We start from the raw sequence: 18,244 nt of genomic DNA on the forward strand, positions 1-18,244 counted from the left end.
ACTTTATATGGGACGCTGCCACAACATGGCTTGATAGCGGTGCGTCGGTGCGCGCCTGGGATCCGAACTGGCGAACTCTGGGCTGCCGCAATGGAGTGCGCGCACTTAACCGCTTACGCCACCTGGGGCCGGCCCCAAAAGTTTTTTTTTTTTTAATGGACAAAGTGGTGTTAACAAAAAAAAAAAGACTGAGAACTAGGGCTATAGAGTCAGAAAGACCTGGGCTCCCAGTCCTGGCCCTGCCACTTACTAGCTGGGTGATCTCAGGCAAGTTACTTATCTTCTACAAGCCTATGTCCCTATCTACACAACGGAGGAAATATTAGAATCCACCTCATAGAGTTGTTATAAGGATGAAATGAGATACTGCCTGGATAAAGTTTTGCATAGTTCCTTGCACTTAATAGCTTATGAAAGAAAAAGATGAAAGGGACATAGAAACCTTGGGCTGCACTGAAACGTTCTCAGGGGGAGTTTTCAGCAGCATTTCATAAGAGGACTTGACCCAACTGCCCACCTAGGTCCTGGGTCACTTACTTTAAGAGACTGTAACATAGCACACGTTCTGGGAGATCTATTTTAAGAAATAGATTTTTCTTTGTTTATGCTAAAATGTTAGCAGTGATTATCTCCAAGTGGTAGGATTTTTTTTCATCTGTATCTTCTACTTTTCCAGTCATAAATAAGCATATCTTGTGGAAAAACTGGTTTGGGGTGTGTGTGGGTATCCATGGCGTCTTCCCACCCCTTGAAAGGCACTGAATGTTCTTTTAGCTGGGAACAAAATCAAAACAAGCAGTGCAAGCCCGTGTTTATCAGGTGAGGGCAACAGCCTCCAGGAGAGTAGCCACTTCCTGTGAAGCTGCGACCCCAGGGACGTTCCCTCCTGTGGGGTCAGGAGGCCCCCACTCGCCTTGGCTGAGAATCTTCTGCCTCTTCTGAGAAACAAACCAAAGAATGTGATCCCCTCAGCCCTTCCATCCACCTCAGAAACTCCATCTGAAATGGGGAGGTGGCTTGATGCCAAGCTGGAGGGTTGCAGACATTTCTTGAGTGACTCGCCCTCATCTTATACAGCCAAGCAAATAGATTCTCCGAGAGATCTGTTGCTGAAGTTGAGAGCTGGCAGCCTGCAGGCTATGTTTTGTTCAGGCTGCAGAGCGTATTTGAAATTTTGATCAACATTTAACATTTGGAAGAATTCAAATAAAACTGCCGAAGCTCTGGCAGCACCAGACTGGCCTTCCCAGATGGCAACAATTGCCTAGAAACGACTAGCCGTTCCTGTCAGCTTGGCTGTGCTCTCTTCGGTTTGCCCCAAGCCCCACTGGCACACTTCGTTCATTTGTATGACCTACAAGGCCTCGCTGCGCCTGAGTTTGAGAGCCTCTTTGGGACCGCAGAGCTGGTTAACAGTCAAACATGACTGACACTCTGGTTTTCTGGTTCCCACTGGAGAGCTCTTTCCACTACTTCACTGAAGTTTGCCCATGTGGGTGTTTTGTTTCCCCAATTCTGCTTCTCTTTTGCCCCTCAGTAAACTGACTTCGCTATAGAAAGCTGATATCATCTCAGAAGGCACCAGGACCACTCATGTGGCCTCTTTTTTTTTTTTTTTTTTTTTTGCCTGAGGAAGATTCGCCCTGAGCTAACATCTGTGCCAAATCTTCCTCTATTTTGTATGTGGGTCACCGCCACAGCATGGCTGCCGACGAGTGATGTAGGTCCACGCCTGGGAACTGAACTCGCGCTGCTAAAGCTTAACCACTAGGCCCTGGGGCCGGCCCCCTCATCTGGCCTTTTAAACCTTCTGTGCCCTGATGCACTGATGCATCCCGTGGGCAAGGGCCGTCTCCTGATTTAAAGGCCAGAAGAACATGCTGATGCAAAAACACAGTTTGGGTTAACATAACAAAAACCCCTGTACTGTTGCATGGTGCAAGAAGTGGACCTTCCTTTCCAGCAGCCCCAACGTGAGCAGAGTTGAGAACTCTCTCCTTTGTCTTCCTTGTAAACACTGACGCACATTTGTGAGACTGTTAAAATCACTGAATGTTAGAACGGAAATTGTTCCGCGGTTTCTCATCTGCAGTTATCTTCCCGGTAACAGGGCACCTCAGTGTGCCAAGGGCCTCAGTGATCTTAGAAATAAACTCATTAGCATTTACTCCATTTATTTATTTTTTTATCTTTTTACCCATCCTACGTGAATGAGAACAAAGATACAGTCCAGCTAGCTAGGCCCCAAGAGACAAAAGCAGAGAGCTGATTCTGTATTTCTGCCCTTCTTTTACTTCTTGGTGCACAATGACTAGAAACTTATTCCTCCAGCTGCCATTCCAGAATTGAAATCCAGATTTTGACCTTCTTTTGAAAGATTGCAGGATCTACCATCACGAAGCCCTGTTCCAACGTGGCAGCCATCGGATGAAGTTAAGTAGCAGCTTGGCCTTTATCTGGGCAGGAGCTCTCCAATTTGCCACAGACAACCCAGTTTGCAAGCTTTGATCCAGTTCTCTACCCCCAATTTAGGGCACAGAATCTGAGTTTCAGGGAGGCAGAGCTCTAAGATTAGAGGCGTGGTCTGGGGCCTCCACCTGACTACACTCTGGACCCCAACCAGGGTTAGGGGGGCCTTGTGGCTGATGAGAATGAAATTGAATCCCTGGTGTGGGGCTGCCTCCTGTGACCAAGGAGCGGGAGCTCCGTGTCCCAGCTGGTAAGGCTGGCCCTGGACATTCCAGTTCCTGGCCGCACTCTGGGGAACTGCTCTTGCTGTGTCATGGGACCAAACCCATGATTGGAATCGGAAGACCTGGATTCATATTCCCTGTGTGACCTTGGGCAAGTTACTTAACCCGTCAGGCCTCAGGTTTTCCTTCTTTGAAACAGGGACATCTCAAGAGACAGCTTAACCAAAACGACGTAAGACTGTCCTAGAGCATCACATAGAGGGAGGTCTTCTCTGCACAAGGCTGGGCTTTGATTCTTTTTGATAGCAATGCAACAAGGTTGTAAAGCGAGCCCAAAGGGTTTCACTGCCCGTTTCCTTCCCAACAAATGCAGTGACCTGCTATGTCCAGATATTACCCTCTCTGCTCCCATTCTTGGCCTGAAGATGGGATTCCAAACGATGAGGGCCACAGCTCACACAGGCCCTTGGTCCATGGCTCGCAGCCGCACCTTTGCCAGCACGTATGACCAACCCCTGTGTGACTGAGGGACACAGGAGGAGTCCAAAGGAGGCGGCGTTCTGCCCCCAGCTGTTTTTTGAATTTCTGTGGTATATAGTGGTTAAAAATGTGGGCTTTGGAGCCCAACTTCCTGGATTTGAAGCCAAGTTACTTAACTTGTCATAACGTTAGTTTCTATATGCATAAAGACAGTCGTAATACTGACTTTGTAGGGGTTTTTTTTTTGAGCATTAAATGAGTTAATACGTATAAAGTGTTTAGAATACTACTTTGTACATAGTAGATTGAACCATTTGAAATTACTAATATTCAATGGTGTTTGACCTGAAAAAACAGCCGTTTCATGTGGTCTGACCTAATAGCAAGCACTTAGTAGGTGGTGGCTCTTATGATTGCATCTGCAGGGCAGAGATAGGGCCTCTGGTGATAGCCAGTCACAACTCGCTTTTACTTTACTGGAGACATTGAGGGACAAGCTTTTTCCTCAGCAGCATGCAAACTGGAAAGCACCCAGGGGGTGTAGATAGGGGATTTGCACATGGTCTGTGGTCCCCTTCCCGGGACAGGCATGCAGCCTCCCTCAGCATAGTCTGGCAGTTCCTTCCACTCCTCAAAAGAAGAGAATGTTGTCACATGCCACTGCGGGGGTCCTAGTCCCCATGTTGGCAGTCAGGAGGTTGTCCGAGGGGCTCTCGCCTACATGAGAAGAATCTGTAAGACAAAGTGGTGCACACGTGTAAGGTGTATGTGTACGGCCTCAGCAGCCACGGGTTCTTTCTCCGGGCAGGAGCTGGAGTGGTTGCTGGAGATCAACCGGCTCACACACCGGCTGCTGTGTAAGCACATGACCCTGGACAGCTTTGACGCCATGTTCCGGGAGGCCAATCACAACGTGTCTGCCCCCTACGGCCGCATTACCCTGCATGTCTTCTGGGAGCTGAACTTCGACTTCCTCCCCAACTACTGCTACAATGGGTCCACCAACCGGTAAGGAAGTCCCTGTGCAAAGGGGGCTGGAGCAGGGTGGGGTGTGGCGGGGGAGCAGCTAGCTGCCGCCTTCAAACTAGGCCCAGCACAGGTTGTCAGTTTACTCCTGCAACAGGCGTCTCATGGAGCCCTCCTGGGTGCATGCTCTGTGCTGGAGGCAGGAATGCCACGGTGAACAAGCAGACACCTTCCTGCCTCTTAGAGCCCTCAGGCTAGAGGAGAATGCAGGTGATCAAATAATCGCACAATAAAGGTACTGTTATAAACAGTGAACGTGGAGATGGAGGAGAGCCCACAGCCATGAGAGAGAAAACAGCACCGCCTGATCCAGTCTGGGCAGTGATGCAACCCTCAAGAGAGGCTTCCTCCTCTGAGGATGTAACGTTTGAGTTGGGATGTGAAGGAAGAGTAGGAATAAATAAGGCAAAAGGCAGGAGAAGAGTATTCCAAGCAAAGTTTCTAAGGAACGGAGAGGTTGGTGAGGGTGGATCTGGGGTGGGAAATGATGCCATGAAAGATAAGGCCAGACACAGGAGGAAGCAGGAACTAGATCATGCACTGCTTCATAGTCAATATTAGGATCAAGTGTTTATGAACCTTAGAAGAGTTTGAGGAAGAGGGGCAACGTGATCAGATGGTACTTTTGCGAGGACTTCCACATATGTGAACGCATGTGTGCCAAATAGGCATACATTTGCAGAGCACACACATGCATGACAAAATGGAACATGTCTCCTGTAAGGTGCACATAGCCCAGGGCCGGGCACCAAGGTAGAGACCACACTTAATCCCTTATGCTCACAGAGGTTCAAAACCTGGTGGAGGGGCCGGCCCCGTGGCTTAGCTGTTGAGTGCGTGCGCTCCGCTACTGGTGGCCCAGGTTTGGATCCCGGGCGCGCACCGACGCACTGCTTCTCCGGCCATGCTGAGGTGGCATCCCCCATACAGCAACTAGAAGGTTGTGCAACTATGACATACAACTATCTACTGGGGCTTTGGGGAAAAAAAACGAGGAGGATTGGCAATAGATGTTAGCTCAGAGCCTGTCATCCTTAGCAAAAAGAGGAGGATTAGCATGGATGTTAGCTCAGGGCTGATCTTCCTCACACACACACAAAAAAATTTAAAACCTGGTGGAAGAGGTGAGACGTAGTCACGTACAAAACAAGTACATAAGCATATGCAAAAATGTATGTGTTTACACGTCGTCTCAGGATCCTCAGGGCCTGACTCATGGCCAGTGTTCAGTAAGTATGTGTTGAATGAATGGAAGAGTCTAGGAGGAATCTACAAATGTGCATGAATCCACACACTCTGCAAGACAGACTTCGAGTTCTCTTAAGATTTGAGTCTTTTAATCCTCTTGAGCAGAGTTCTACAAACTGCAGCCCACAAGCCACATCTAGTTGCCAACTGTTTTTGTACAGCCCATGCACTGAGAATGGTATTAATGTTTTAAATAGTTGGGGGAAAATCCAAAGAATTATAATTTGGTGACAAGCGGAAATTATTTGAAATTCATAGTTCTGTTGGAACTCAGCCATGCTCATTCATTTACTATCGTTTATGGGTGCTTGCACGCTACCAGCAGAGTTGAGTAATTGTGACAGAGACCATCTGGCTTGCAAAGCTGAAAATATTTGCTATCTGGGCCTTTACAGAAAGAATCCTGCTTTTGAGAAACCAAATGAGGTGGAGGGACAGAGCCCTGGAGAAGGCCGTTTTAAGGCCCAGCCCATCCTCAGTTTCTTGCCTACTGTCCTTCTGAGCAGCCACAAGCCCAGCATCGAGCCTGTGAATCCGGACTACAGTTTTCCCATCTATGGAAAGGAGACAGTAGTTGAATGGGAGGATGTCAGAAGAGTTTAGTACCTTATAGGGAACCACCTAAGAAAGAGTGTGGTTGCACCTGGTCAAGAAGGGCTTCTGTGATACTGTGTCCTGTGAAGAATAACATTAGGACCCGGTTAACTCCTGCCCCATCTCTTTTCTTTTCCTAGTTTTGTTCGAACTGCCATTCCTTTTACCCAAGAACCGCAAAGAGATAAACCCGCCAACGTCCAGCCTTATTACCTCTATGGTTCCAAGGTGAGTAGTCTTGCCCGGGTCCTACTTCTAAGAGAGCTAGTGAGCAAAAGCAAATAGCAAAGTGTTTCCTGAGTCAGAAAAGCGAGAAGATGTGGAGAGAAAGAGGCAGCAGTGAGACCCAGGCGGAAACGACTGTGAGGATATTCATCTTTATTTTTCACAACTAGCAAGGGTGGGAGTGAATGCAGACCTGGCAGGGCTGGATCCTGGGTGGGGACTGTCTGGGAGGACTTCACTGAGCCGAGCGGGGAAATGGGCGTGTGGCGCTTCTCGTCTTGGCGTCCCATCTCCTTCTGTTTCTTGGTTGATTCATTGCAGTATTGTCCTGTGATTCTGGGATGTTGTCCTCCACAAATATAAGGGATTTGCAGACAGGAAGCAGTTGGGAAGGTGGAGCTTTGAAGGAAATCCCAGATGGCTGGAGCTAGAGCAGAGAGACAGGTCTTCTCCCATCTCTTTGCTGCTTTGCTCATATGTACACATCCTGACACTAACTAAACCTCCCAAATGGTGCCCTGTTCTAGACCTTCAGTCCTTTGCCATTCACTGAACAGACATTTATTAAGCACGTGTTCTAGGCAAACACTGGGCTAGATTCTACATGCTGGGTTTATATCAGAGATTAAAGCAGACATCATCTCTGCCCTCCTCAAGTTCCATTTCCACACCCATGGAACCACCATGGGGACAGGGGAGCAATGTTCACAAAGTCTCACCAACACGATGACATATGTAGGAGATTCATTTCTCACCCTGGGGGTTTGTATGGGCCGGCTAAAGAATGCCTCTGAAGGGTGAAATGTGTCAACAACAACAACAACAAGCCAACATTTTTCTTTGTGATGGAATAAAAGTGGCCACCTTTGACCCCATTTGCAAAAAGTAAGCACGGGTGGACTTAGAAGAGGAACTGACAGGATAAATATAACATTGTTAGACAAAGTACTCCTCTAGGTCAAGGAGCCGTAGATTTGGAAGTCTGATGAACCAAAACGAGTTCCCACCACTTGGGCCTAAGGTGGGTCTAAGTGGAGGGTCTTGGGATGATGCTGGGAGAGTGCAGGTATCTTCTCCAGAACAGCCAGTCTGGTTCAGGCAACTTTCTCAAATCAAGGGACCCTTACAGATAGCATTTTAGATAGTTCACAGACATGGCATTAAATAAGAGTGACTCACGAAATAAAAACACCTCTTTTCAATTCTCTTTCAAATGTTGTGATTATATCAAGGAGAAAGACTTAAGCTGGTGCTGATGTGTCTTTATCTCTCCAGCGCTTGCTAATCTCCCTTTTTGTCAGAGATAAAAGAGCAGGCCTTAAACTCAGAGTCTTTAGTAGGCAAGAGTATCGAAGTCAAATTTAATATTATTTTGTTTTCGTTATTTTCTTACGTCTCTTCCCTTCTATTTCTAGCAGGGGGGTGCTAGTTTTTCATTTTTGGAGAAATACAAGGCTATCTTTTGAAATAAGTTTGTTTTAAAAATGAGTCAATTTAAAGAAAACTGTTGTTAGTAATAGTGAAGTTAGTCTATGGTTTAAAAAAATAGGAAGATGGGGTACAAGATGGTATGTGATTGCCTGCAAATTGGAAAACACTCTAGAACAAGGCTTCTCACACCTTTCCAAAATAATTCCCCCAACATGACTGAGAGCATAACTCAAAGAACCCATCTTCAACTCAGAAATTTCCCTGAAGTATTGTTTTATTTAAGCCATGCACATTTTACTTTCTACACCATGATATATTCATGTTTGCTTGAATATTAAAATTATGTTTTTAATTCCTAACTGGGCCCCCCCAAAATGGACACTCCTGAGAGATGCCATGTTTCTCCCTCAGCACGTGGTGTATATGTTTTCCAGCTTGAGAAGCTTTGTCATGGGGCATTCATCCAGCCCAGGTGATCCACAAGAACACTGACATTTGAGGGGAGACAGATGAGCAGTCTATAGACAAATTTTTACAGAAGACCTACTGCATGGAGGGCTTTAGGCTGTATGATGCGGGCTGCCTCCTATCCATCTCTTACTCCCCAAAATGAGGCAGTAGGGCAGGTTGATCACCACCCTCCCTCTGTAAGGCACCCACGTCCGGGGCATCCTGGTCTGCTTCAACGTCAGCTTCTGGTTCCGCTCCAGCTCCGGAGTTCTTGCGTGGCATTTCCACCAGGGGGACCCCCTGCAGGTCTTCCTCCCTCTGACCAAGAGCCGGGGCCTCCTCTGGCCATCTTACCAGCCCATTGGCTTCCTCCATGTGACCAGCTCTGTAAGACCATCGAGGCTCATGGCAACGGATGCACCAGAACTGGAGGCAGATGAAGGCTAAGACGGCTGTGAAGCAGGCCAGCAGAATGGCCATCAACACCCAAAGGGAGATTTGGGGATCCACCAGGGAGCTCCCAGCAGCCAGTGGACTCTTATCCAGGGTGTGGAACATGGTGCAGTAGTGCCTGTAGGGGAATGCAGCCTTCTTACAGCTGATGCACAGGAAGTAGAGAGTGGAAGGGGCGAGATGTTCCAGTGCCACGGAGCTGATTGTTCGAGGCACCTTCTCCTCGTGGTGGAAGCTGTAGCGAAGATAGCCAGAGAAGATGCTGTTCCAATTGGGCCTATACATAATATGGTAATAGTCCTCCAGGCAGGGCTCCGAGGACGACCAGGAAATGATGGCTCCCGTATAAGAAACGTTCCCAACCTCGATGTTCATCCTGATTCTGGAACCAGAATCAAAGTGAAGAGTGACTTACGCCCTTATTTAAGTATTTATTTATGATAATCATAACCACCATTTATTGAGCATTCAAGCTGAGGATTAATATGGCCCCCATTTTACAAAGAAATGGAGATCAAGAGGTGATATTACTCAGCTAGGCACAGCTAAGAAATGGCAGAACAGAACAGGGCTGTCTCATACCAAAGCTGGGGGCCTTTGGGCTGAAAAAGATGCACCCACATCCCCCAGCCTCATCCTGCCCTGGCTCAAATCCTTTAAATACAACATTGTTCCCAACCCTTAAAAAAGAAGAAGAAAAATGGCAGTGAAAGGAGAAATCACTGCAACCTCGGAGTCCCCATGTCAGTTACCACAGGTCTGTGACCTCCAAGCCAGGCAATTGTTTCACCTAAAATTTCTTTTCTGGACCTCTGGCTTCTGCTCCAAGTGCTGTGAGCTCAGTCATCTAGAACATTCTGCCCACTGCTTTTTTAGCCTCCCAGTTCTGTGGCCCATGGCAAGAGGAAATTTGCTTCGTCACTCATCGGTAACTGATTTCTCCCCAAAGCCTCTGCTCATATTTTGTTTGTTTGTTCAAAGCCAAAGGAACCCAGGAGATTATTTTCATAGGTCAAGATAATCGGCTCCTAATACCACATAAGTGCTGCTATTTAATACTACTGGTACTGTGAGAGTTAATAATAGTGATAACCTCCAACAGTTAGCGGGCGGTTGCTATGTCACAGGTCATGCTAGATGCTGGACGTACAATAATAAATGCCCTTTATTCTTCGGTATACCCTCTGAGCTAGATCTCCATTTTACAGATGAGCAATCTGAGGTCATTCAACTACTGAGCATAAGACTCAAAACCACTTAACTGCTGGATTTCTGAATGCAAGGCTGCTGGGTTTAGTAATAGAACGTTACTGCAAATTGAGATGGTAGTACTAAGACCCAGCTGCTGCTTTTCCAGACAAACCAAATGAGCCCTTTTCAGATTGCCAACCCTCTTGCTTTGGTAAGAGAACGCCATCTTCAAGCTTTGTAGTTTCTCTTTAATTCTATTTGAGAGATACAGTTCCCCTCCACTGATTTTCCCCTGATCTAAAATTGGGGACAGCCATATTCAACCTGTGTCTCTTCACGTACAGGTCTCATCCAGCTCTGTCCTCTGCCCCTCCTCTCTCACATGAAATACAGAAGGTTTCATTTTAGATTGCAATGACATAGTAAAAAAAAAAAAGAAAGAAAGAAACAGTCGATCCGACTTGAACCTGAATTGGATATTACGCCAAACTGATTTCTGTTACAAGCTGCTCTCTCTCCTTCCCGCCTCCCTCCAACCTCCTGTTTTTGTGCCCATATTCCTAGAGTAGCGGAGCTGCAGAAAGAGGCACAGCCTTGAGTGATTTTCCAATCCTTGTTTTTCTTCTCTAAGGATGATAGTGAACTTAAATGCTCAGGAAGGGGAAGGCTCCTTTCTATTTGGCTGGAAATTTCTGCCCAGAAAAATGGGTAATGAAAGGGATGAGACAGATGTGCTCAGATCCCTCCAGGGAAGGTCATTGCAAAGGAGACTGAGTGTTCGTGCTCCTTCTCCTACTCTCCATCCACTCCACCCAACACCCTGCACGTCCCTATAAATACACTTCTGACCACAATGAAAAAAGATCTTCATTCATTTACTTATGATACAGAAGCAATGGCCTTTGTAAAACTCTTCCATCAGGAGTGATCAGGAATCCCATTTCTTGTCATGAATCGTTTCTCCTATTTGCCTCACATCTGCCACTGGCTGTCTTTGCACACTGAGTTCCCTATAGCAGACATTTTTCAGAGCTTTCTGTTAAGACGCTAGCAGCATCCTCAGCTTTTAGAACCAACTCAGTCTCCCTTATTTATTTTTCTTCCTCTGCTTCTGTTTCTAAATTTCCCCTGTCTTTAGCTATTCATATTACCATTGCCTGGCCTTCCTCCAAGCAGAGTGTGAAAGGAAAAGCCATTTCCATTTCCGAGAAGAGCCATTTATGTCCCTTACCTGATGCTTGTGGTGGATCCGATTAGTGGTGGATCCGGTTAGAGCTCAGCTCTCAGAGGCAGAGTGGACCACAGCTGTAAGAATGGTGCCTTCTCCCCTCCTCTGCTCTGGTCTCTCCTTGATGTCTCTCTCGCCACTGTCTGAGTAATCCCACTGTCGCCCCCAACGCTCACATTATTCATTTCTTCAGATCAGCATCATTCACCATGGCAACCAGCAGGCATCTGTACGCACGATGCTTTCAGGGACCAGTCTGGAAAGGCTTTTGCCCAGTGAGAGGAGCTCTCATTCGTTTGGCTGAAAAAAGGCAAACAATCCCCTGCAAACTCATCCTCAGAATGGTACTAATTGTTCCAAGGCTCCTAAATTTTCTCTCTAATGGCTAGTTATCATTTTTTTGCCTCATCTAGACCCTCGTTGGACAGTGGTTTCATATGCAAAGATGCCCTTCTCAGTTATCCCACAACTAAAACAGTAATTTCCTCCTCATCCCCTTCCACCCTGCCCCACCCCCACTTCTGCCTGCCTCCTACCCCACCTCTATATCCTCTTCTTTCTTTATTCTTGTCTCCTGTTGTATTACCTAGCTATATGACACTGGTCAAGACTCTTTTATTCTCTGGACCTCAGTTCCATCATCTGTAAAGCCATGGGCTTGGGCTAGATCAGGATGGCAGATAGGAAATGTGAATACTACCCCTGCCTAGTCCTGAACCCGTGTCAGGCTTGCTAAACCGTCATGGCACTTGTACTGGGTTGGTTTGAGTGTGCTCCCAAAATTCAGGTCCACCCAGAACCTCAGAATGTGACCTTATTTGGAAATAGGGTCTTTGTGGATTTAATTAGTTAAGGGTCTCGAAACGATATCATCCTGGATTTAGGAGGAGTCCTAAATCCAATGACTGGTGTCTTTATAAGAGAAAGGAGAGGGAGATTTACACACAGGGACACAAAGGGAAGAAGCCATGTGAAGACAAAGGCGGAGATTGGGGTGATGCTGCCGTAAGCCAAAGAATGCCAGGAGCCACAAGGAGCTGAAAGATGCAAAGAGGGATTCTCCCCTAGAGCCTTCGGAGGGAGCAGGCCCTGCTAGCACCTTGATTTCAGGCTTCTGGGCTGCAGAACTGTGAGAGATTAAATTTCTATTGTTTTAAGCCACCACATTTGTGACCACAAACCTAGGAAACTAATACAGCAGTCCTTCCAGTTGGGCTCAGAAACACAGTCTCAGAGTCCTTCTCAACACAAGCATCCCAAGAAACTGCTTACCTATCAGTCAATTGGAGTTGATGCCAGAAATGGAAACTGTTTACTATTCCTGGCTTAGATGATCCCCAAAGTTCCTTTCCTTTCAAGAATCCTTACTTTGCTTCCTTATCTGTTTCCATTTCCCATAGAGGTATATCTGCTTCTGAAATTCCACCCCTTCCTGTTCCCCTCAACCTGAAAAGAATATGTTTCCACTATTCTATTGGGGAGATTCCAGAGCATGTCTGAAATAGAGAATAAAGTTCTGTCATCTTAAGCCACCAAGTTTGTGGTAATTTATTACAGCACCCCTCGCTCAGATAGATTTAGACCTGAGTTATTTTACACAAACTATGTGTTATAAAAAGTCAGCTTTTTTCTTCTTGGTTCTTGGCCAGAGTTTCCAAGTGAACCCATGAAAGTCTCCTTGTGATAATCAAACAGTTACGGAGAGTGGCCTGGTGAGTCACAGAGCCTCCCCTGGCCAAGGGTCTCTGTGCAGCTTGGAGTCCTCGGACGTCTGGTGTCCTTGATTAGACACCTGCTCTATGGCTTTCCTGTGGCATTTGGTCTTCCCAGGGCCTGTCTAAAATCTGCTGTAATGCACGCTGGTGGGGACTCCCTGCAGAACGTTAAAGCATCCTCTCCACAGAAAGGCCAGTGCGGTCGTTTGCAGGTGCCTTTTGAAAAGGTTATTTTGAGGGGAATAAAAATACCAGAGGTAGGGGGCCTGTGGAGTAATGAGATAGAACTCAAGCCTTTGCCACAGAAGATGGGAATTTATTTTTAATGCTCCTGGATGCCATTTTAACAGTGAGCTTTTTATTTGAGAAGTTGAGACGCTCAGAGAATGTGAGGCCTAGAACTTCTCTTGTTTCACAGATCCCGAGAAGGGATGGCATTCCTCAGGCCATGTGACTGATTAGTGGCAGAGTCGGAGGTGGAAACTGGGTGCCTGACTCTGAGTCCGGGGCTCGTCCTGCTCCTTTGGGCCGTCACCATTCACCAGCAGCACCCAGAGGAGCCAGCGCAGCCCTTGGTGAATGGGACAGATCACCTGGGGACTCTTGCCTCAGGAGATTGCACCTCAGCCAAGCTCACTCTTTCTCCATCTTCAGAGGGGAACCTTCTGCAGTGTATCTAAGTTGTAGCCTCTTTAGCTGTCGGGCCAGTAGGTGCCTGGTTGGTTTACACCAGTAGTAAATTATTGCCAGAAGATAGCAGCCAAGAGCGGGCTCCCTGAGCCCTTCCTGCAGGTGGCAGTGAAGGGATGATGTGAGGGCACCCAGGGGAAGGTAGTGGTTCAGAGTGCAGGTCCGGATACCTCCAGACTGGGTTCAAATCCTGCCTGTGTGGCCTTGGACAAATTCCCTCACTTTTCTGTGCCTTGATTAACTCTTCTGTAAAATGGGAGTATCAATGATACCTGCCTTACAGTGTTGTAGCAGAAAGATGAACCCATCTCTGTAACGTGCTGGGCTTAGGAAAAGCAGCTATTATTACTAAGAAGAAAAAGTCAGTGGGTCAAGCCATTTCCTGAGTTGCTTGTAGCTTCATCGAGTCTGTAATGGGCAAGGTTTGCACCCTGCATGGCACTTACTTCTCTTTATTTTTTTCTTAAAACAGCTTTACTTTTTTTTAAAACATTTGTGCTCATTGTACATAAATTAAGGAATATAGAAAAGTTCAAAGATGACAGTAAAACTCGTACAACTCAGAAATAACCACTGAGAGCATTTTGGTGCATTTTACATGTGTTTTCTCATTTTACCTATGGGGAACTCTTTGAGGTAGGCCCTCTTATCACCGTTGTACAAAGGGAGAAACTGAGGCTCAGACAAGTTAATTCACTGCCATCATCACGGAGCGAGGTTGTGGCAGAGCAGTGCTCTAAGCCGGGTCTGTTGGTCCAGGGCCCGAGCTCCCAGCCAGCCTCCCTGAGGCACTGCTACCCTGCTTGTGCCGTTCTGCAGTCAACAGTGGTCTTTGCCTTGTGGTTACCTTCTCCTGAGAGGTGAGGACAGGACTTTGCAGTATAGTGGATTCCAAAATGATGGGAACAGGCAAGGAACTAAAAGACCTCAGAGGGAACATCCAGCCACCTGAATGTAGCCGACAGAAGCAGAGAAAACGTCGAATACGTTTGGAGAAATACCGTCAGCAGGTGTTTCCCCTTCTGGAGCCTGGAGTCCAGGTACCCCTGCCTAGAGCTCTATCACTTACCGTGAGGGGTGACATTAGTCTAAAAAACCTTTAGCAACTGCTTCAGTAATCGAAATTTGTATATGAGTCAAAACTTTAAAAATATTATTCTCTAAGTAAAGTAAATTGTATAGAGTCTGTCATAAAACTGCCTTCCAAGTGGTATAGGTTGTGGCACAAATCATCCCTTAAATTATACCAATAATTTCCCAATAATTTTTCAGTCTTTGGAAATGGTTGGTGTGATCTTGTGTTTGGTCTGGTTGTCACTCACTAGATGATGCCCCTGAGTGTCACGATTTGACCTCAGAAATTTATCCTACTCTTGCAGCGCCTTCCCCATTAAGTCATAATCCTTACGACCCAGGACCCAGTACTTGGCTGCAGCGAGCTGGGTAGGTCACAGCTGGGGCCACTCCTGGGTGCCAGCACTTCCCACGTGGCCTGACCAAGGGAGTCTGCCTCGGCCCCACTGATAACATCACCAGCAGTGCCACTCGCTTTGCTGCTGCCACTCCCACTCTTGTGTCTGTGTGGTCCCACTCCCAGGTTACACAATGTTAGTTATCCACCGGTCCAGAAGACTTTTGTTCTTGTGGCAATGGGTGCATATGGCAGAATATCATCTTGTATTTCACCTCAGGCAAGTCCCTCACTTCGCTTGGACTTTAGATTCCTCCTCGGCTAAATGGGGATTGTTGTACCTGCCTTACTTGGTGTAGTAGGCTGATAATGGCCCCCAAAGATAGCGGGCCCTAATCCTGGAACCTGGAAATGTTACCTTATTTGGAAAAAGGGCTTTGCAAATGTGATTAAGTGAAGGATCTTGAGATGGGCAGAATATCAGGATGGGTCCTAAATGCCATCCCAAGTGTCCTTATGAGAGGCAGGCAGAGGGAGGTTACATGCATATGGAGAAGGCCAGATCTCCGCAGAGAGATCTGAAGATCGGAGCGATGCAGCCACAACCCCAGGAATGCTGCAGCCACCGGAAGCTGGAAGAGGCAAGGGATGGACTCTCCCCTAGAGCCTCTGAAGGGAGTGTGGCGCTGCGGACACCTTGATTTTGGCCCAGGGATACTGATTTTGGATTATGGCTTCCAGAACTAGGAGAGTATAAATTTCTGTTGTTTTAAGCCACCAGGTTTGTGGTAATTTGTAACAGCAGCCACAGAAAACGAATACACCTGGGCAGTTACGAAGGAATTATTATGTGAAAACATTCATAAACAGAGAAACATTATACACTTGTGTATCACCATATAGTAGAGATTATTTACAAAGTGATGGCATTGGTTTCTTCCAAAAATTTGGGCTTCTCTGAGTATTATAGGGTTGATGCAGTATCTCTGAACAAGGAAGGCTCGGGTTCCTGTTCTCCCTCTTGCCTTCTCCAAAGGACTTTATTCATGAGACAAGAAAGGGAGGAGCATCATTTCTTGAGGTCTCTACAGCAACTCTCGTGGATCTTTCAGCCTCTGAGCTGAGAAGGCCAAGAAGGAAACCCAGATGGAGTTGGAGACCCAGCCCTATAGCTCAGCAAACATCAGGAAGGGACAGACAGACACATGAGCAGTTCTACTCACGCTCTAGCAATGGATTTGAACCTGTAACTCAGTGGTTATCTGTCCTTTAACCCATCTTACCCTGTGATCTTTCCCAACAAGGACGGTGTTGCTGTTTTATTCATTTCCCCGAATCTTCATTTACCTGCAGTGGTTTCAGAGAATTGGCCTGCAGCTCTCCGACCTGAATTAGAGAGCTGTGTTTGTGGGCTGATGGTATTCAAATTGCTCAAAGAACATTAGAGAAATTGTAACTAAAACAGGAAATTAGACACAGTTTTAATTCCTCTTGGGATCTGTGAAAACAGCAATTGTGATTCCAGAAAGCGGAGATGCAAATTGCTTGCAAATTCAGTTTGTCAAATAAATAGGCCTCATTGTTTGGAGTGTCTGGGCTTGTTTACCATCTGGCGAGAGATAGAGGCCTTATGACCAAAAGTCCATGTACAACACTTAAAAGTGGTTAAAATGGTAGCTTTTATGTTATGGATATTTTACCACAATTTTTTAAAAATTCCATATACAGATAATATTACAGTGCCTAGGATCTGCCAGATCAAACTCACCATATTTGTTCTCTCCTTAAAATACTGTTTTGCCTTTAAAAAAAAAAATGCACGTCTATGTCACACATTAATAATATGGCTCTAATTCCTGAATCACCCATTTCTTGAGATCTCATAAAGTTCTTTTTGTGCAGTATAGATTTGAGCAGGCTTGATTTTAAGTGAGCCATCATAAACAAGATACATAGTTAGTTTCTAAAGGCAGGCCCATGGGTTGTAACCTGAGTCAGTTAGCAGGAATAGTTCAGTGTAAGAGATTTGTAGCAAGTTTCCAGTGTCTCAAGTCACGTTGCCTTCCTGTTTTTCTTTGCCAAACCTCAGAAAATGGCCAGGCTCCCATACTCCCATATTTTCTCAATAGGGCCCAGCATCCTATTGAGCCAGCAGGTCAGATGGGTGCCCTCCGGGGGTGTGTGTGCGTGTTGTTTCCAGCATGCGTGTGCATTTCCTCTTGCATGGGTGTGGTGTATTTTGGGGGTGGAGGGAGTGAGGGGAGCTTGTTCACTTAGAAGGAGAATTTGAATTCTGCTCATTTCATGCTGATCCCTCCTGAGCTTGGGCCGTCAACTGAGGCCTAAACTTCTGGTCTAGACCAGAATCCTAGACCAATGTAGGAACGTCAACAAGAGGCCTACTATGTGCATTGAGTGGGTCTCTAAGGGGGATTTTTTAAACCCTTGTGTGTGATAAAACAATTCCAGAATTATTCTCCTCCTCTGCCTACAGCTGGGGAAGGCTGCTGAGCTGTTTCCATCTACCGGAATATATTTTTATTTGTGCTTGCCAGGAAGTGCTAAGGGAAACTTGGTACTAGAAGCTCCTTGAATAGGAGTGAGGGTTAAGAAGACTGCTAAGAAGGGTGAGCATCCAGGGAGACGGCGTTGCAGCTTGAGCATCTGAAGGGAGATTAAGCACACCTCTTCCAACCCAGGCAGGGTTCCCTTCTAACAACCCTGTACAGTGTTTCTCAGCCTCCACTCAGACGCTTGCAGCGGTGAGGGCCTCTACCCAGCATAGTCTGTTGCTGGACAGTTATAATGTTGTCAGTAGTGAGCAAAATCTGCATTTTTGGTGCCTTCCATCAGCTGGTCCAGCTGTGACCTTGGTCACGTCCCCATGTGGGGTATAGACTGTGTTAGATAAAACTGTACCCCACGTATGCACACCCCTCTCCACTTTCAGAGACTCAGGACTGTAGCCAAAGCTGCTGGGGGAAATATGGCCAGGAAGCTGTATTTTCTTAGTGTTTCCTTACCAAACTGTCAAAGAAAGTAATATTAATGGCGTACATTGCAGTGAGTGCTTCCAGGGTACCAGGCACCATGCCCAATGCCTTATATAAGTTATCTCGTTTAAACCTCCAACAACCAGCTTGGAGTTGGTATTATCTTTCCTTAGGGAAAACCAAGGCTTAGAGAGTTTAAGTAATTTGCTCAGGATCATCTAGCTAGTAAATTTATGGACCTGGGATTTGAATTCAGGTGCACCTACCCCAGAGCCCATCCTTTAGACTCAGACAGAGCAACCAAGAAGTCAGAGAATCAGACAGAAAAAAAAAAAGTAGCTGATTGCCTTTTGTCCCCTTTAGGGATATCCATTTGAAAGCTCCATGCTGCTGAGAAATTCCTGTCATAGGATATT

General features: G+C 46.5%; 2 protein-coding genes across 3 annotated transcripts in view; one reads left to right on the plus strand and one right to left on the minus strand.

Annotated features, from left to right (window-relative positions):
* Nucleotides 1-18,244, plus strand: part of CYFIP2 (cytoplasmic FMR1 interacting protein 2) — a 129,621-nt gene that overhangs the window by 64,919 nt on the left and 46,458 nt on the right. For both annotated transcript variants that reach the window (XM_058544828.1, XM_058544818.1), the window contains exons 22-23: nt 3,982-4,181; nt 6,182-6,269. In XM_058544828.1, coding sequence (XP_058400811.1) covers nt 3,982-4,181; nt 6,182-6,269 — 288 coding nt within the window. The remainder of the gene's footprint in view (nt 1-3,981; nt 4,182-6,181; nt 6,270-18,244) is intronic.
* FNDC9 (fibronectin type III domain containing 9) lies at nt 8,218-8,975 on the minus strand. The gene has a single exon (XM_058544875.1). It carries the CDS (start codon nt 8,973-8,975, stop codon nt 8,295-8,297), a length of 681 nt encoding a protein of 226 aa, XP_058400858.1. The 3' UTR covers nt 8,218-8,294.

This window comes from Diceros bicornis, chromosome 1 (assembly GCF_020826845.1).
Source record: "Diceros bicornis minor isolate mBicDic1 chromosome 1, mDicBic1.mat.cur, whole genome shotgun sequence".
NCBI classification, from domain to species: domain Eukaryota; kingdom Metazoa; phylum Chordata; class Mammalia; order Perissodactyla; family Rhinocerotidae; genus Diceros; species Diceros bicornis.

Excerpts from the sequence above, each read along its gene's own strand:
- FNDC9 (XM_058544875.1), bottom strand. The coding sequence starts at position 8,975 with ATGAACATCGAGGTTGGGAACGTTTCTTATACGGGAGCCATCATTTCC.